Genomic DNA, 19,839 nt, shown 5'->3' with positions numbered 1-19,839 from the left:
GGGGACAGATAATGAAAAAATTTATCTTCTTTGCATCAATGGAAGCATTTAATAAAGAGTGAGTTATCAAATTGTCATGTGCCTGGAGTTCTGCAGAGACAGTGCAGTAAATGGGGGACTTTGGTGTAAACCTGAGGATTTGCTGGGCAAGACAAATTTGCATGGGGCTGTGTGCAGGCTGCTCGTGGGGTGGGGTGTGCTCTGCTCCCTGCTGGAAAAGCATGGGTGGACAATCCTGGCTCTTGGCTTCTCCAGCTCTTGACCAAGATCAAGCCTGTGACTGTTCCCGCTGAGAAATAACGTTCCGTACTCACAGCACGATTAAAAGCTTAGGCACAATCCCCCCAGCAGAAACAACGCCCTCATATTCCCATCAATAAATATTTGGCAGTAGATGACTTGTTCTCCCCTTGGGCTATTGAGGAATGGTGGGCTGCATGATTGGTTTTCAGGACCCAGCCAGGCTTTTTGGGTTAAATCCATCTCTTTAACGTAGAACAGCTGATTGGGGTATTAAGGCACCCTGGGGGAACAGAGGCTCGGGATGTGCCAGTGGGGAAATCAGTTAAGCTCTCTGTGTGCTTAGATCTGTGCTCAGAAAATGGGATGGGACTTGGCTGCATCCATCTTGCTTATGTAGATGATGCTTTTTTCAAAGTAGGGATTAGCTCTTATCTTCCACCTGGCACATGGGGCCTTCATTCTGCATCGGAGTCTCCAGCTCCTGTACAGCAGTGCTAGGACTAAAAATTGCACAGCCAGGCAAGAGGGAAGGGTTTTTCCCTACATTTTGAAAAAACAAACCCTGTGTTCTTCATCACTGGGCTCTGGAAGCATAAATTCCACATCCTAGTGGTATTTAGACTGGACTTAGAAACTGGAGTCCAGCTTTGGCTGCTGCAGGACCACTCTATGTCCCAAGTCTAGCAGGAGCTTGTTCTAGGTGGCCCAGAGGACCAGGGGACAGCTCGAGTACCCTGTTGGAGGACTACCCTTGGCAATACTCAGCCAGGGAGATGTGGCCCCAGGAGAAGGCTGTAGGCTAGGAGAGATGCTGGGAGTGCCTGCTGCCCCAGTGGTGCTGGGTAAGGCAGGTAACAGTGTCATGCCATCCTGAAGAGGCTGGGTTATGTTTTAATACATTGAAAAAGACAAACCCAACAGGCTGCTAGCATGTTCCCTTATGAGACAGAAGGGAAGAAGCCCTTCTGAAACACGTACGCGTCCACCCAAGTGGGCAACCAGAGGTACTGGGCCAACAGGTCAGGGAGACGCACTCTCTGGCCACCGAGAAAGTTTGGCATCTCAAACTGCTTAAGGAAAGACCACTCTCAGAGTTAAGGGGGGGAAATACTGTATTTTCTTTCAATTTTCTATGATGAGACAGTAATTCTGACAGCAAATTAGATTAAAAAAAAAACCAGACAGTCACGCAGTTAGAGTTTGGTTTAAAAATGCAAATAAAAGAACAAGGGGAGGAGACCCCTTCAGGGAAGACCACGATGAACTGCTCCTCCAGCCTGTCCTAAGGTATGTCACTCAGGGCATCGTTCTGGGCCACGCTCTTTCCCCAGGCAGCAGTCTCCTGCCTGAGGACAAACACCAGCCCAGCCTTGGATTACCGTGGAGGCTACAACACAGATGGCATAAGGCATTGCACACCCAGCAGAACTGCACCCCAACGGCTTGTTCTGGGGCTGTGCTGCACGTCCCGCTTAAATCTGATGCCAAAGATGTTCAAAACGTGCTACCAGCTCCACATTGGGCTTCCCCCCCCACATCAGGTCTGATTAGCAGGTACCCAAGAGGCTGCCTCTGCCTTGCCACGCTGGAGAAATCCTGCAGCTGGGAAATGATGTAGCAGGACTTGGAGGAGCTCTGGGCACTTAATCAGTGTGGAATTGGGGCTCTCTGGAGAGGTGCTGAATATCTGCTGATTTTAGAGTATCTACTGATGATTTTTTTTCGGTAACACGCTACTGTTCTCTAGCCAGGCTGCAACAGATTTCCTTAGGCGTCCAGATGCAGGGTTGCAGGTGAAGACTACAAGCAGGCAGAAGCAAGCTTTGGGAGCAGCATTTGTCACATCCAGGGTTGCAGGGGACAATGCACGCATCAGAATTGTGCCCAGGCCTGTCCCCACTGCCCATGCCTGACCCCTCCAAGGCGTGAGGCATGGTTATAAAGCCAAACTGATCAGCTGCAGCAGGTGGGGACAGGGGACATCCTCAGACTACATGCTCACTGTCCTCCCACAGCTCACCTCGGGACCTCTTCCCCACCCGTGCCCATGATGCTTGTGGTGAATTCAATATTGGAGATGATGTATATGTATTTCACTGGGCATAACCATCTATTCACCCACTGCCCAAAGACCTTTCTGGGGAACTTCCTTGGCCCCACCAGTACTGCTGGCAGGATTATCAGTGAATTTTGGGGAGCCAGGATTTTACCATCTGTTTTGCCTGGCCTGGGGTCACAGACAGTGCTGATCTGGTCCTCTTGCCACCCTCAGTTTTGCCCCTCACCTGCTGCCACTCCCTAACTTCAAGACCTGATCTAGCACACTGGGAAAGCAAAGGGAGTCTTTTACTCCTAGCACAGGCTGGGATTCTTGGCAGAATCTCTTCTGCTTTCCAGTACTGCTTAAAACTCACTTTATTGTCCTCCCAGCTCCACCAGTGTTTGCCTACTGACGCCAGCCCAGTGAAGCGAGTGGCTCCATATGCGCAGATCTCGGCTCTCCAGGAGGATCTGCGAGCACAGCTAAATCAGCTACAACTTCTCTGAAGTAGGATTGTGCCTTACTCCATCTGCAACACAGGGTGGACATGAACAGAGCTCTCACCAGCGTTATTAAGGTGGAAAGCAGGTAAGGAGGGTGTTAAAGGCAGCTGGGTTTTCGGACAGGGCAGCAGGGAAAGTGAATGCAAGTCCAGCAGCTGCCACGGCACCCTCCTGCCTGGGAGGATTCCTGGCTCTGCCACCTGTCTCTTGAGTTTTGGGCAGTTCAAAATGCTGCGAATAATGTTTCCAAAAAGTCTTACATGGCTGACAAACACCCCTGGATTTTATCAGTGTGATTTCAGCTTGTAGATCACTTAGTTGCTTTAGGAAACATTATTCTCAACTCACTGGCTGTGGATGAAGCTGGGAAGATCTGCGGTTTGGGGAACCCAGAAGTTCACCAAACTTGAGAGAACCTGTGTCAAGTGACTTTGCTCAGCAGAAAGCTGGGCCTTCATGGCCATGAATTCAAGTGACCTCTATTAAATCCTGTCTTGACCCCCTTTATATTCTTACTCCCTGAAGAGTCCCACTGGTTGGAGCCCCCTACAAACCCCTGCCTTGTTAGGTCAGGCACACGGACATCATGCCTCCAGCTCTCTCACTAGTGCCATCACAACACAAAAACACACCACCAAAGCCCTTGGGCTCTGAAACTCAACCCTTGGGGATGCTACTGTGATTCCCCATTGCTCCAGCCTGGGACGTGCTCTCCCAGGACCAAGCCAGCACAAACTTGTTCAGAAAGGACCTAGTGGTTGCTGCTTCAACCCGTCGCAGAGGGGTGGTGAAGATGGACGCTCCTCCCCCACCCACTCCCCCCTTCATCAGTCAAAAAGCAAGAAGTAAATAACGTGCTGGACAGCCTTCCCCATCCCTCTCCCCAGTGCAGAAGCCCAAACCCAAGAGCAGCCGCACAGCCTCTCTGCAGGAACAGAGGTGCCAGGGGCTGGCTCTAGCCAGCAGCCCCCCCCAGGAAGGAGACCAGGGCTGGGAGATGTGAGAGGACCTTGTTCAGCTCTGAGAATCATTCTTAAAAACAAATACTGGAAGACCTAGCAGTAAAGCAAGGGGCTACTCCAGCTGGAGTTGTCAATTAGAGACCTCCCAGCACCACTTACTCAATGGAGGGGAAAAAGTAGCTAGCAGGGCACTAATGACTATTTTCCATGTAATTTTAAATCTAGTTCCATTTCTTTTTCTTTTTTTTTTTTCTTTCCACTCACTGGGTTTCTAATCCTGGTAATCTTTCTCTACGGCTCCTGTGCATGTGTGTAAGTGTGTGTGTGGCAGAGGCAGTGGGCATCAGGCGCTTAGACACATTTGGCAAAGCCAACAGAGTCATTATCACGGTCAAAGACGGTGTAGTAGGGACCAATGAAGACATCTCCCAGGATCCAGAGTGGGCCCCCGGGCGGTGGGACATCCAGGCCTGAAAAGCCACTCAGGCAGATGGTCTCTCCTTGTACAGAAACCTAGAGAGAAGAGCGAGAGCTTCAGTCCAAGGAGGTCCTCCCCTTCCCTCAACCTCACAGGCTCAGCAATAACACCTGCCAACGCTGTCTGCACTTCAGCCTCTCCCAGCCTGAGATCCACAGCTTGCAAAAGTAACTCCCAACCTACCACTCCCATGGCTCCAAACCTAGCTCCCCCTCCCAGAGCCCTTACGCAGCAAAGCATCAAGTTAAAGTCACATGTGCCCATAAACCTCCCAGCCCACGCAGCTCTGAATTAGAGCCATTGTTGAAATTCTGCACAAGATGGTCCTTGCAAGTTGACTGTGATGGCTTAAATGCCAGGCTGGTGGCCTCTGCTACGACAAGGCTGACCTCATGGCACCAGAATCCAGCAGAAAAGGGCAAAACGTTTGTAGAAAGTGATGCAACAGCCTGCCTGCCCTTTTTCTCCCATCCTGCTAACCCTCATGAGCATCACACAGGGGGTCTCGTTCCTGCAGGACTTTGGTGAGGTTGCCTGGGTCCATCAGCCAGTGCCACCACCCTGTCACCCTGACCTTTCAGACTTTTTCCCAAGTGCCAGCTCCAGCCTTGCTTTTGCTGCTCTTGCACTTTGGATTTCATGGTTGAGGTTTGAGTGGCAAAAGTTAGGTCTTGGGGGAGAAGCGTAGGGCTGGCAAAAGGTGTCTGGACGCACCTTGAAGACATACTGCTCTCCGGTGAGCTGGTAGGGCTTCCCTCCTAGTGTTAGCGTCACGACAGGCAGAGATGACACCTTGTCACAGGGGATCACGTACTGAAACAGAAGCAGTAAAGGCTTTACAGGGCAGCTCCCATGCCCTCAGGAAAGGGCATGGTCTTCCCCAGGCACAACCATGTCTTTGATGTGGTTTTTCCTAAGAACTGCTCATCTTAGGGTGCAGAAGAGGCTTGAGCTGGGGTAAGTGGGCTGTTCCCTGCCCGGGGCTGCAAGCTGAGGGGCCAGAGGGTTTTAGGGATAGGGATGGAGCCAAAGGATGCTGGGTTCAGCTTTTGGCTCTGCTGAGGCCCAGGGCACAGCACTTGACACAGCGCAGGGCTGGGGTCTTTCCTCTGCCACAGGAGGGGGGAGATGTGGCCCGATACAGCCTAGAGACACAGACAGGGATTCACAGTGTGATGAATGGACAAAGCTGGTTCAATTAACACTGGTGACTCTTGGGGAGGATGACAGGTCTAAGCCAGTTGTTGCTGCAGCATGGGGTCTCCCCACACTGCAGAAAAGCCCTAGAAGTGCTCATGGCTCTGTGATTTGGTAGGGGTTTCACAGCAGAGCATCCTTCCTAGAGGGTCCTTATAATCTCTGTTCCTCCACAATTTCAGGGAGGAGAGATGACCTTGTGAGATTAGCCAAGATGGTTAAAAGCTTGGCAGGGAAGGGTTGTCATTTGCATTAAATATATTTGTATTAAAGTGCCTCTGGACTCCCATTAACATGAATCCTTGGCCTCAGCTGCAACTTGCACCCCTTCTCCTCTGCCTCCCAGAGACAGGCAGCAGAGATGACCCAATGCCTCCCGAAGTTCATGGGACTGTGCTCTCTACCAAGAGCATGAGCAGGGTGTCGAACGCTAGCCGGGGTCAAAAGACCTGGTCCCTGCTATGCCAGGGGCTTTTCCAGGACCACAGGCTGAGAACGGAGAGAAGAGGGAGCAGAAGACCGGGGTCTCTAGAAGCATCTGGGTGCAAAGCAGGGCGTCAGCATGGATGCCGTGATGGCCATGGACTCCCAGTTTCCCAGCCCAGCCTCACCTGGCCTTTGATGAGTGGTTTTGCACCGATGGCCGTCTGCAGCTCCTTCACTTCCTTGGTGGGGCCAGTGATGAGTGAGGTTCCTGTGTCCACGATGGCCTCGCAGCCCCCTTTGCACAGAGTCAGCCCATTGGCAACATCCACCCTGGGGAGAGATGCCCAGACAGAAGACAACCTTTAGAGGCCTATCACTGAAAGCTGTGGGGAGCAGCAGGCAAAGAGTTGAAGACTGCTGAGCCTGGGCAGTACACAAGCATGCAAGGGAGAGCTGTGACAGATGCCCAGGACGGACAGGCACTCAGAAATCCTGATGCAGCACCAATTTAGTGCACAGACCCCCTGGCTCCCTGCACAGCCCTCGTCTGCTCCCAACTGAGCGGGTGCCTTGGTGCGTTACTGCATTTCTGCAGGCAGCCCAGACTGCTGCCTGCATACCCTGCCTGCTAAACACCATGACTAACAGGCACGTGAGCGAGCTAAGGGCAATGCATTAGGGACGCACATGACCTGTGCTACTGCAAAAAGCAAAGGGTTAAAGGGGTGGTGTGATGGCTGAGGGGATCATGGGCAAGGGAAGCATTCATGTACATTGAAGAGGCAAGACGGGAGCTGCTTGGCTTCCTCACCTGCATCGCGTTTCACAGCAGCGTGGACAGATAAAGCTTTCCAGCCAAGGGTCTGCCATGCTTTGCCAACATGGCAGGGCTGGGGGAAGATGAGAACTAAAACCCTGCACTAGGGAAGGATGCGATCCCTGGGGAAAGGACACACTGATCACAGGCCACTTTTAAGTTCCCGTCACGTGGGACAGCTCAGAATAGACCGCAGGGCTGGCGGCCGGCAGCTCAGCCTGCTCTCCTCCCCTCTGCCTCCAACAATGTGCGCTGATTGCTGTGCTGTGCCCTTCAGTCAAGGGCTGGCTTCCTGGGGCCCCATCCTGCTCCTCCGGAGCTGTGTGCAAGTGAGCCATACAGTTCAGGCCTCGCTGGGAGCTGAGGAAAGCTGAAGTTTAATCTGTGGGGCTCACCCTGCCTGCAAGGAGGACACACCAGTGTTTTTCCCTGCTTCGCAAGCATTCAGCAGGCGTTTTCAAGGGCCAAGCCATAAACAAGAGGAAAGGATTTTGCAGAACATCTGCTGTTTTCTGCCTGTCCTCCCCTTCCAGCGACAAATGACCTAGCCTTAGGGTGGGATTTTAATCTGCTTTTTTTTGGTGTGGATATGTTACAGGGATAGAGAGGATTCCTTTTCGGGGAGGGTCTCAACCCAGCCCCAGGCATGAGCTGCCTGCACACGTCTCCCAACACATGTAGTCAGGTGGAGAGGGGACTTACGCGTCCATGTGGACCTGCCAGTAGGCCTTGCGTGTGACGTTGACCCAGCTGAAGTCGCCGCTGTAATACTTGGGGTCAGTCCCTCCCAGGAGCAGCTCACCACCAGGCTGAGCAGTGGGGTCTCTGAAAAAAAAAACCAAAACCCCAAACCCATGAACATCAGGAGTAGAGTAAGAACAAGCCCCTCTGTGTGTCCCCAAAACACACACTGGGGTGCCTGGGGGTGAAGCACAGCATTAGCAGCGTTGGAGACAGACAACTTGCATCGTGCTATAATATGTCAGTATAAGGACAGATGCTGTGAGACACGCTGGGGTGGGGAAATGGGAGTATTTTGGCACAGCCGAAACATCCTGCAGCTTTTCGCCTCGCGCTTTCGCATGGACACCTGGAGAAAACTCGCTGCAGAGAAGGGGGACAGCAAAGGGGAACTGAGCAGTAGTGCAGCGACCCCCCCAAATAATCGGCTTATAACAAGCACCCGTGCAAGGTTGGACATGGCTGATGCAGCGTTAGGTTATCCGCACGCGACTCTGAGCCAGCCAGCAGCCTCGGAGCCGAATCCTCAAGGTTACCATCAGATAAAAGCTCGCTGCTGAGCAGATGGGAAGAAATATGGTGATGGGGGGAGGGCTGGCACTTGAGCGGCCAGCAGCAGCCCTCTCTGCCATCCCAGCATGCTATTTTTTGGGCTGAAGTAGTTCAGAGTCCCCCCTGTGGTGCCAGGAGGGTGATGGGGTGTCCTGGGGGGAGCAGCAGAGGGTGACAAGGTGCTGGGAACCGTGCAGGAGGATTTCCCAGGGGTGAGGGAGTGTTAGCCCCATCATTAGTGATGACTGGCGGGGGGCATGCTTGCCTGGGAGGTGACGTGGTGGTGGCCACATGGCTCACAGATTTTGGCAACAGACTGGGGCTGCATTTACCCCCCTAACAGGGACTGCACTAGCAGCATGCAATCTCATGATCACAACCCTGTTTATTTTTATTTCTCTTTCCTCTGGAAACATCCTCTGTCTCTTCATCAGTTAAGAAATCCGGTAGCAAATCTACCCAACTTTTTATCAGTAAAGTGGCTGCATTTCTACTTCCCTTCTTACTTCAAAGCAGTAAACAGAAGAGATTTTGGCCCGACTGCTCCAGCAAGTGGACCTCCCCAATGGTGCTGGCCAGGGCGTAAACCAGCACATGGCAAGAGGTGCTACCAGAAAGCATAGAGAAATGCACAGCTGGGCTTGCCCTCACAAGAGGTGCGCCACCAAACCCAACACTACCTGTTCAGGTAGAAGGAGAAGATGTTTTTCTCAATCAGCTTCTGTTGCATGACGTTATCGAAGAAAGGGGTGACCTTGTCCACAGAGATCCTCGGGAATGCCATGCCCAGGATGCCGTCGAATTTGGCAGCAATGAACGTGATGCCTGGCTGCTTCACGGCCTCCCCAAAGATCTGGTTCTTGATTTTCAAGTTACCGAGCTGAGGGGACATGGGGAGGGAAGCGAAAAGCAGATTGTTAAGAAAACTGACTCGAGGGACTGGGGTGGAAATGGGATCTCGCTGAACGCAGGCTGTAGTGCGTCCCTCTGTGCTGCCACACTCCTGCCTGCTTTCACCCTTGCACTCATAGGCAGCTGCAGAAACCAGATACCCTGGTGCCACTCTCCTCAGGGTGGGGAGGTGGGGACAGGCCACGGTAGCCGCATAGTGGCACCTCCTGAGTCCCTGCAAAGCCCAGCGCACTCCTACAGGCAGGAGCCCCGCTTTGCTCTTCACCCACCTCACTCAACACTTTCAGCCTTTTGCTGGGTCCCGGCACTTGGCCATGCCATTTTGCAGCTCCTCCTCTTTGCACAGAGCGCCCTATATCACTTTGTCCCCCCTACATACTTTCCCCTATTGCCTACTTCATCTTCTCCTCCCAGTCTGAAAAGCTCTTGTGCTGCGCCTTTAATCCTCTTCCCCAGCCTGGACATCTAAGTCATCCGTGTCCTACCTCCTTGGGCGCTGCACCCATCCCTGGTTGGGCGCTGCACAAATCCCTCTCACCTCTGCCAACGACCCCTGCGATCTCTCCTACATAAGAAACATCGCCCAGGATATTGCTGCATCTCCCAGAAGAGCCACCAGCCTGCAGAGACCTCCCATGGGAGGGGAGAAGACCCAGACAGGAAAGAGAGGTTGAGCCCGAAGCACAAAAATAGCAAGCGGAATACTGTGAATGCAAAGGTCACCTCTCTTGCCAGCCACAAGAAGGACTGGCATTCCCTGCTGGAAAGCTGAAACGCCCCGCAAGGGCAGATCTCCCAAAAGAAGGAGATCACAGAAAAGAGGATAGCTCTGCTGACAGGGAGTAGGATGCATCTGCTGGCTCCTGGCTTTAGCAGTTCAGGAGGTTTCCGAGCTTCTGGCTGACCACGGGCAATTTTACCATCCATGCTAGAATGATTTCAGCCTCAGCCTCCAGCTAGCAGCCCTGTAGTGAACTGGGCTGGACTGAAAAGCTGGCCTCTCCTACCTGATGGCAGATAACGATCTCTGTAAATTACTAATATCCCCCCAGGCTAGACAGCACAAGGCTGGGTTGGGCACTGTTGGCTTTAATGGTATCGGAGGCTCGCGCTAGGAAAGGGCCATTGAGCCTTGCAAAAGCTAAAAGCCACAGGGCAGGATGTGGGGCAAAACAGCTCGCGGCAACACATCCGCTCGCTGGCATGTGGTGAGTGCCCCAGTTGTATGCCGCAGGTTTACAAAAGCCACCGCTCCACCACTTGGCACAGCTGGTCCTGCAGCAGCTCCAAAAGTTCAATAAGGCTTCCACTTAAAAAAAAAAAAATGCAATGGACTGATAAAAATGAGCGCCAGGTTTGTTTGAATATTGCCCTGGTTGCACATCCCAAGAGGGAGGCAGATAGCTGCCTGGTGGTGGGGCCTCAGCAGACTCTGCCCGCGCTTGGTCCTCAGCAGGACTGAAACCCAAGAGCATCTTTAGCAGAGCGCTGGCGCCAGGTGACAGATCCTTCATCCCCATCCCTTGGCTGGCTCTTGCCCAGACACAGAGTGACTGAAAATCATTACCAGTGGATGCCTGCGTGGTGGCCACCCTCCAGTGCTTTGCAGACAGGTGTCGGCACCCTGCAGCTCACCCAGCCTCCTTGTTAGCGGCCTCAGCCGAGCGGGCAAGCACCAGACGGCAGAGGCTGACTAGAGGCGAGGGCCTCAGTGGCACAGTTTGGCACTGGGGCTTGGGGCTCCCCTCTGCAGAGGCACAGGGGAGAGGCGAGGAGGGGCATCTCCTGCGTGTTGTACCTGCACTGCATCCCCGGGAGAGACCTCATGCCCCATGGCTGGCGATGCTTCCTCTGCTGTCCTTGAAGGACATCCCAAAGTCAGGCTGCAATAAAGGGCTGAGATGCCCAGCTGGCTGAACCTGCTGCTCTTCGGAGGGCAAGCAGCACCGAGGAGCGTGGTGCCACGAGGCATCATTCCTCCACAGAAGGAGAGAGGATGTTCGACATGAGCTCGTCACCCTCTCCAAAAAAAATTAAGGGCTCAGGGACTCTGGACCACCTGCCAACCAGCGCCTTTCAGTCAGATGCCAGTGCTACCACAGGCTGCTGTGTGCTGCTATAGCTGAGAGGGCCACCCTGAAGGCTGTTTCAATGTCTATTTCCAGACTACACCCAACTGGGAGCTTGCCTACGGGATGCTGTGCATCAGGGGAAGCATCTTGGTGTCCAGGCTGAAGGTCTCTGACCCTCTGAGTCGCCCTTGCGTACTGCAAGCGTGACACTGCTCAGGCTCCATGCAAGAGATTTCTCTTGCTTCTGCCCAGACAGAAACCAAATGCTACAAGCTGCGCTGGCTGCCAAGAGCCATCCCCACTTCCTGAACAAGCTCAGACACAAAAATCCTTCCTCTGAGCCGCCGGGAAGTGGAGAGCTAATTAGCAAGCAGGCATTAGGGTGATAATTACACACACACAAAAAAAAAAAAAAAAAAAAAAAAAAAAGCTGCAATTTTCCTTCTGATTCACTTCAGCTTCTGCATTAAGCCAGAAAGTGCCTAAACCAGCCCACACTTTCACAGGACAATAAAGTTCACTGTTCGCCTCGCTGCCCCACTCCATTACTGGGATGAACACAGATGCCTCTGCCTGCTCCGTCTGTATTTTGCAAACCTAATCTAAGAGAATCCATTAATGCTACATACATGGTGCCTTCATTTGTCAAGAGCTGCAGGAAGGCTCAGATGGGTAGCTTTTTTTGTGGCAGGGTGTTACTAAGTGAACTGAGGGATGCAGGAAATAAATTACATGAAACGAAACTGGAACGGTCCTGAAGCTTGGTGGACTGCAGGAGACAGAGAGCAAAACCAGAGGTGCAAAGCTGCTGGCAGCCCCTGCAGCTCTCCCCCACAGCCTTGTCTGCACTGATTTTCAGGGTTCACTGAGCCCACCAAAAGCCCTCTCCCCAAAGAGGGTCCTGCATCCAGCCTGAGCTGCTGGGATCTTTGGATGCAGTACAGAGGCAACGGCTGGTGCTTCCAGGCTAACCTGAAATTTTCCTGCTATAAGGACGGCCTAAAGAGTGCTCCTTGCATGAGCCACCCACTTTGGGCTCCTCTTAGATATTTTCTTTTGATCCCAATGAAATTGGTAAACCAATACTTTCCAGCTGAACCTAACACGGAAAACCCAAATCCCTAGATGTATGTGCTTATTCAAAACTTTTGCTTTGCCTCCCCCCTACAAAGCAAACATATGCTCTTATCCCTGCCAGGAGACCGAGTAATCTGGGAGCATGTGTGCTGCTGATGTTCGGCAGCTGGCAAACTCTCACGAGCATCTGTACCTGGGAGGCAGTCATGAAAGGCACCCACCCTTCACAGGACAGAAAGCTCAGCCTTTGCTTGCTGAAAAGGAAACAATGGGAAGCAACCACCAGCAGCCTGGCTACCTCAAGCTGGGCCCTGAATGCTGGCTGGAGACCCCCCCCCCCCCCAGGTGTTACTCAGCCTTTGCAAACATAAGCATTGGTTCTCAACACCAGACCAGGATGGGGCAGCAAAGAGCCCATTTCTGGCCAGTGTTTGGGCAGCTGCCCATGTGGATGTCCACTACTGCGTGGATATTGGCCAGGAACAAGCTGGGTACCACCAGCAGCCTGTGCGGTGGTGATGGCATGTGCTTGGGGTGGGAAATTTCCAGGGTCAGGAGGAAGAGGGTTGGAGGGATGGCCAGAGACCATGTTTGCAGGGCACCACACGTGCAGTCCACACTCCTAGCCTGCTGACCTGCTGGTTAATACCTTCCCCCTTCTCTGCCTGCCTTGGCTATCGTCACCTCCTCAGTCACCATCACCACCTCATTTCAAAGCACTTGGAAACACGGCACTGAAGCATGCTTTATATGAGTAGGGCACTCAAGAAGGGAGACCCGTTGAAATCAAACGGCTTTGAGCGCTCTGCCAAAAGCAGGCTGGGGCAGCTTGGGGCAAGGGCAATTGTTACTCACCGTGACGGTGTCCTGGCTGAGGTACCCGGAGAGGCTTCCCGTCCCGTAGTGGATGGCAAACTCGGTGCCGTTCTCCACGTAGGTGCTGGATTTAGAGGCATCGTACTTGTGGTGCAGCACTGCAGCCAGGGAGGGGGACACAGGGGGACATACAACATTAGTGCTCCTTGATCCCTACGGCTCTCTGATACCCAACCCCACACCACCCGGCTCATCTGGACAGACACTCAATGATGTGGAAGTGGGCCTGAACCCAGCATTTGCCAAGCCCAGACTGCTTAACAAAGCATTTCCAACATCTGGGGAATTAGGTGGGCAGATCCAATTTGGCTGTTAAGTCGGATTTGGCCACCGGGTATTAAAAGCCTAGAGGCTACGTGGCTGGTGTGTCAGGGTGCATTAGACAGCAGAGCGAAAAGTACCCCCCATGCCATGGAGAACCAGGGTGGCTTTAAATATAGCCTGCTCTGGGCATGAACATTTTCACTTTATGGATTTATCTGTTTCTTTTACTAAGACTAGCTGGAAATTTTTTTATATGGTCATTGTTTTTTTGCGCAGAGCGGGCTCAAAATATTCTTTTATTTGCAGAGGAGAAGGGCTGTCCCCTAGTCTAAGCTGCTTTTCCCCTTGGAAGGGTTGGGAACTGTAAGATAACCCTGGTTTTATGGCCAGGCAGATTCCTCCTCCACAGATTCCTCCCGAGTCACGAGCTGGGCAGCAGCATGTGGCAAGCTCAGCCAGCCCAGCTCCATGGCTGCTTGCTGAGTGCAGCAGACAGCGGCTGAGGGTGAACCAGCCAAACCCTACAGAAACTGACATGCTACAAGGGACTTTGCCATCTGGGCCATCTGGATCCCAGTCTGGCAGGAGGTTAGGCTAGTTGCATAGTCATAAAGCAAGCCCTTTGGTCCCAGCACCTCCTGCACTACTGCCTTGAGAAACCAGCCCCCTGCTACAGATAGGGAACCCCCAAGACAGACCAGGTCCGGACCTCACAACCATACCAGTGTCCTAAATGTCACTTCACATATGCAAAAAGAAGGTCCATCTCCTCTCTGGGCACTACAGGGCCATACAAGAAGTCCAAATTTCTTCCCTACCCTCAACAAGCATCGTGGGCCACCTTTCACGGTTGCATTTGTTGGCTCCACAGGTTTCTCCACTCTGCTCAAGCAGCACAGCTGGTAGCTTTTAAATGGCATTTTGCCATAGCTGGGTTTGACACCTTCAGCTGTGGAGGTTTATTGCATAGGAACACCACAGAGCAAAAAAAACTTGTAGTCCCTAAGACATTCTCATTTCATCGTGCCTACCTGGCTCTTGTTAATTATAAATCCATAAACATGCACGCACATGATCCGTGCGGCAATAAACCAGAAACTAGGACAGTTTGTATCAGATCTGGCAAGAGGCTCCTTTTTTTCACCAGCCTTACGCAATGGGGCAACAGCAGTGTCAGTCTATAATTTGGGGAGAAACATTACAACCTGTGATGCTGCTCCCTGGCTGCAGGGCCGAGGCTGTTGGGGAAGGTTTGAAGCTGTGCGTGGGTGACATGGAGGGGAAAAAACAGGAAGGGAGTAATGAAGGATGGATGCGGGAGGTTGGGATCCTATTTCCAGCTCCGACCCTAACGAGCCCATCAGCCTCTGGCAAGCCCTTTCACTCTGCTGCCTCAGTTTCTCCTCTTGCAATGCCAGGATCTACATTTTGCAGGGAAAGAGAAGCTGTTGAGCCATGGCTGGCACCAGTGACACTTACGGCAGGCAATGTCCAGCAGGTGACAGTGCACAGATGGCACCCAGAGGTTGGAGGAGCCAGTGTCAAAGACCACAGTGAACTTCTGTGGGGGGGTCCCAATGCCGATCTCGCCATAATACTGGGCCTGAAAAGGAGGAGAAGGGAGCCATGAGCAGAGGCAGCCGGCTAAAAGCAGGGATTAAAGACCAAAAGGTCTCTTAGGACTGAAAAAGGGAACAGCTTCTTATCTAGACACTGCCCTCCTCTTGTATTTGGCAGTGATGGGCTCCCAGCCTTCATCCTCTGGAAGGGAGGCTCCCCTTCGGTGTTCACACCTCATTGCAGCAGGTGAGAAAAGGATAAATCAGGGAGGAGAAGTGGGATGGGTGCTTGCGGGGGAGGACTTTTGGGGCAGGGAGACAGGGCAGAAAAGAAGGGCGAAGGTCTGCAGGCTGGCAGGCAGTTCACTATAGGGAAGAGAAAAAAGATGGGAGGAAGCCAAGCAAAACACCTGTGTTATTGAAAAGCTGAAACTGTCTGGGAAGCTGCTTTGCTGGCAGGTTTGCAGAGGAACTGTGGGTTGCAGCAAGCAACAGCTCTGCCCACTGCAGGTGGAGGTACAGCTGCTGGGGCTTTTGGTGCAGGCTGGCAAGCCCCTGGGGTGGGGAGGAATAAAATGCTGTTGTGGGCATCGGAAGAGTTTAGAGGAGCTGGAGGGAAAAAAGGGAATCAGCAGCACTGCCAGAGAGGGATTTAGGGCTGCAGGGTGAGAGTCTGGGGGAAGTCCCTGTAGCGCAGGTATCTGATGGATAACCCCCTGCCCTGTGAGTGCATCTCTGCTGGGACTGGAAGAAACCTGGGCAGCTGAGATGTTTGCAGGGCATCCCTCTAGCCGGAGGGGAGAAGATGAATGGAGAATGCTCGGCAGGTCCCAGATGGACCCATTTTTCCCCAGCCCTCCCAAAGGGGCAGAGAGCCATGTCATGCTTGGTGAGCAGCTGGATCAGGGCCCTGGAGAGAAGGCTGCTAGCAAGGGAAGTCAGCCTGTGGCCTTTCCAAACCTCCTGTGTACTTAATTAAGGGGGGGGCCGGGAGGGGGGGAGGAGAAAACAGGATTATCAAAGCTGCTCACCTCCTGTGCGCTTAGTTTGCAGGGGTTGCTCGCTGAGTAATTAATAATCCATTGTAATTATCCCTAACGGGGAGGCAGCACTTGCTTCCAGTGATTCTGTAATTATTGCTGGGGCTTGAAAATTAAACCCCAGTATAGGGGCCCCGTACATCACATACCCAGACCCACGAGGGGTCCCACGGGATGGTGGAGACCATACAGGGCGATCTAGGGGAGGTTGTGCCTTTCATCCCAACAGCTCCTCTGGCAGCAAGGGCATTTTCGCCTGGGCCAGGAGGGACCCAGTAGTCCCTTATCTCCCAACGCAGGTTGGGCTGGACCCACTGCGACAAGGGAGCAGAGTCCTTCCCCAAGTGGCGGCCCAAGCTGCAGTTGCAAGAGACGACGCCATGGTGCAACTGCTAGCGCCTTTCGACACCACCCATTAAAACACCGGCAGCCCTTCCCAGCACAGGTCTGGCAGGATGGCGCTGGCTGGGTGACAAGTGCCCCTGGAGAAGGGGAGCAGGAGGGAATATCCTGAATTAACACCCAAATATCTGGCACCAGCTTTATTCTGCCAGCCAGTGCTCGCATCCCACCTCCCCCAAGAGCTGCGACGGTACCTGGTGGGGAACCCAGAAATAGGAAACCCCACGTGTGTCTGGCAGCTGGGCAAGAGCGAACCTCAGGTCCTTTATCTGGCTTCTCCTTTTATCACTGCTTCCACCATGAAAGTCCCTTTGCTCTCTAAGCTGCCGAGAAGAAGGCAGAGGTGCAGGATGGCTTTTCCCCAAGGTCATGCAGAAGATAAGGGTAGTGAGAGGAAGGGTCCTGCATCCCCAGACCCATAGCAAGCTGGTGCCCAGTCTGAGTCCTCTCCCCTTGCTCCATGCTCGCTCTTTTATGCCCCAATGCCCCAAGGAGTGGAGCATGATTTTTACGCCCCTGTCTTGCAGAAAGTGGAGCCCAAACTGGCCAGAAGACGGTAGGAAGGACCGCAAGCGAGCAGGCCCCTATTTATGATAATTAGTGACAAAGGGGAAAGGAAATAGGTCACAGAAGCTGCAAAGCTCCTGCTTGGGTGGCAGTGGGATGTTGATTATTATTAGTAGTATTAGTATTTTTAGCTTAGCAATGATGGGAAGCAACTTTTGGCAACCACTTGCCAAGCCGTGGGGGGGTGCGTGAATCTCTCCTACAGGATTAACATCTCTCCCTCCTTCACCTTCCCAGTTGTGGTGGGACGACGAGGCTGGCATGTCCCACCATCCCCCTGGGACGGGTACCCCCAAAAGTGACGGCCATCCGGCCAGCATTGTGCTGGGGTCCATCACAGCGAGGGGGTGGTCAGCAGGAGGGGTGTTACTCACATCCATGTAGTTCTTCAGGATCTCCGGGGTGGGCTCGGCCAGGTCAGCGAAGCCCAGCTTGAACTTGAGGACTTGGGTGAGGGCGTTCATGTCCGGGATCTCGCTGCCCACCTCATTCAGGACTCGCCGCATGGAGGGGAACTTGGTCAGGGGGATCCTGCAAGGGGAAGGCGAATGCCCACCTGTTAATGGCGGGGGGTTGTCCCCGGGGCAGGGGGGCGGCACAGCTCCACCGAAGCCAGGGGACCCGCCAGCACGGGGTGGATGAGGTTTGGGCTCCTGCCAGCACGCCGTGCCAGCCCCCCCTCGCTGTGCCACGCTCGGCGCTCTTCCCGAAGCTGGAGGATGGGGGAGGGTGGCAGGTGGCCGCCAAAGGCCACCGGGAATAGGGGAAGCCGGGGCGAGACCCCCCCGTGGGCAGGGCATCAGCCCTGAACCCCCACCTGGGGGGGGTGTCTCAGCCCTTCTCCCCTCTGCTTTGACGGCGGGCAGAGCAGCACCGGGGGGAGGGGGTGCCCGCGAGAGGAGCCCAGAGGCCACCACTGCACCGGCGCCTGGGGTGCACGCCCCACGTCCCCGTCCCCCCCCCCACCCCATCTGGGGGGCTCAGCCAGACCCCGAGGGTCCCCCCACGGCTCACCTGATGAGGGCCGCGCAGGGCCCTGCCAGGGCGAGCAGCAGGAGGAGGCCGTGGGGGCCCATGGCGGCGAGGGCGGTGGTGTCGGCGGTGGCAGAGGCCGGAGGGTCCCGCCGCTGGGAGGCCGCGACGCCGCGCCCGGCCGCCTTCCCTGTTTTTGTAGGCGCGGCGGCCCCTCTCCAGGGATTTTTCGAGTCAGCTGACGGTCTAAAATTGCAACCGGCAGCGTCACGTGAGGGCGGGCCGGGGCGGGGGCACCGGCGTGGGGTGCGGGGCCGGGGGTGCCGCCTCACCCCCCCAGTCCCCAGGCCTGACCCTCGGCGCCTCGGCCAGTGACTCAGCCTCCGGGAAAAGGGGAATAAACACCATTAAATAAATCACGAGGCACCTGGCCAGCCTCGGTGCTTGCTTTTGTTTTGTCTTTAACTTCCTTTTTGTTGTTTGTTGTTTGTTCTTTCCAGGTTTTCTGGCTTTTCTGTCTTCCCTGGGGAGGCGGGGGGGACACCCCTCAGCCCGGGGCCCCCTGAAACCCCGCTGAGTGCAGCCCCCTCTCCCGCCCCCCCCATCCTGGCATGGTGAGGGCTCAGCCTGCCAGAAGCCTGTGGCTGTTCACGGACCTCGGCCACCCACCCGCTGTCACCAGTGGGGTTTAATTTTGCAGCTGGGCCCACGGGGATGTTTGCACCCCCTGGCCAGGGGGCCATGGCAGCCCCCCAACTCCATCCTCCTCCTCCCCCCCCCAGTTTGGGGCGACTCACCCCTCTGGGCTGGGTTTTTTTTTGGGAGACTGGCATGTCCTGGACCATAGCTTGTTTGGGAGGTGCTGGGGTGGGTGCCAAGCCAGCTGTGTCCCCCCTCAAAATGCCACCATGGTGGTGCTAGGCCACCTACAGCCATTGAGGATGATGCTGGTGCAGGGCAGAGCCCGGGGCGACACTGGCCACCAGCAGATCCTGAGGTCCCCCCCGCCGCAGGATGCAGGGCCGAGCATCTGGGAGTGCCAGGGCAGGCACTTTGCCACCCCTGGGGTGGCATGGCAGGGCTCAGAGGTGCCACCAGCTTGGGAGGCATTGGACGAAGCTAATCTCTGCCCCGTTCACCCCGACCAAACTCTTACAGCCATGAGACCAGCTGGAAAAAAAAATAAATAAAATCGGATTTACAGATGCTTTCCCTTCCAAGTCCTGAGGGCTAGGCGTGTTTGTTTTCTGCTCCTGCTTGTGCCTGGCCTTGGAGACAGGAGAGCAGTGGCCCATGGGATGAGCTGGGCACTGCTGGAGTGGGGGACTCGAGGCTTCGTGGCAAGGTCCCTGTCCCTTGCCTGCCTCCTTCATGTTCATGCAACTTCTGGAAAATCGCTGGGTTGTGTCGCTGGCACCTTGCTCACGCCATCTCCTCCCCACTATCCCTCCCTGAGCCTATTCCATCCTCCCATGGCCTCACGCAGCATCCTGCTGTCCTGGGCCTGTGCCCGCCGCCCCCCAATTGCAGTCCATATTGACTGTTTTTAGGGGGTACTTCTGCCCTGGGCTGCGTCTCATCCCACCAGATGTTCAAATTGCCATGCCTCGGTCGAGCCGGGTCTATCGGGAAACCTGCTGCCTCCTCATGGGACATGGCACCCACTGGGACGAGGTTTGCCAGAGCAATGTCCGGAGGCATTGGCTGAGCCCGCCAGGTCCCGTTATTTCGGCCAGCCCCCGCTTCCCTCCTGCCCTGCGGGCGCGTGGTCAAGGCGAGTGCCAGTGACCCTGAGTCAGCAAAACGCGGCACCCTCCCAGCCTCGTGGCACTGCGTGACTCAGCAAAACCCTGCACGGCTCTTTTTGGGCAAGGGGCCAAGGTGTGGTGAGTCCCCGCCATGTAGCCCATGTAGCATCTGTAGCCCGACACCGGAGACATCACTTTGCTGTGGGCTCCGGCTCAGGGGTATCCTCTTCTTGTCCCCCTGGGTACCAGCAGCCCTGGCGCTGAATGCCTGCGGGCAGGAGTGGGTCCGATATAAAGTAACCCAACCGTGGTCCCACACAAGCGAACCTACCCTCCCCAAGGGCTCTAAACCCCCTTGCAAATGTGCTTTGCAGACAAAAGGGATAGTCC

At 54.6% G+C, this 19,839-nt stretch overlaps 1 protein-coding gene across 1 annotated transcript; it reads right to left on the bottom strand.

Annotated features, from left to right (window-relative positions):
* Positions 1 to 1,337: 1,337 nt before the first annotated feature.
* CTSD (cathepsin D) lies at positions 1,338 to 17,972 on the bottom strand. The gene is made up of 9 exons (XM_075502340.1): positions 17,744 to 17,972; positions 17,104 to 17,260; positions 14,641 to 14,764; positions 12,877 to 12,995; positions 8,641 to 8,840; positions 7,370 to 7,492; positions 6,036 to 6,180; positions 4,942 to 5,040; positions 1,338 to 4,262 (listed from the first exon to the last, which is right to left on the bottom strand). The coding sequence occupies exons 1-9, from the start codon at positions 17,803 to 17,805 to the stop codon at positions 4,101 to 4,103; spliced, it is 1,191 nt and encodes a 396-aa protein (XP_075358455.1). The 5' UTR covers positions 17,806 to 17,972; the 3' UTR covers positions 1,338 to 4,100.
* Between the last annotated feature and the right edge of the window lie 1,867 nt (positions 17,973 to 19,839).

This window comes from Mycteria americana, chromosome 5 (assembly GCF_035582795.1).
Source record: "Mycteria americana isolate JAX WOST 10 ecotype Jacksonville Zoo and Gardens chromosome 5, USCA_MyAme_1.0, whole genome shotgun sequence".
NCBI lineage: Eukaryota > Metazoa > Chordata > Aves > Ciconiiformes > Ciconiidae > Mycteria > Mycteria americana.
This window is presented reverse-complemented; position numbering and strand designations above follow the sequence as displayed.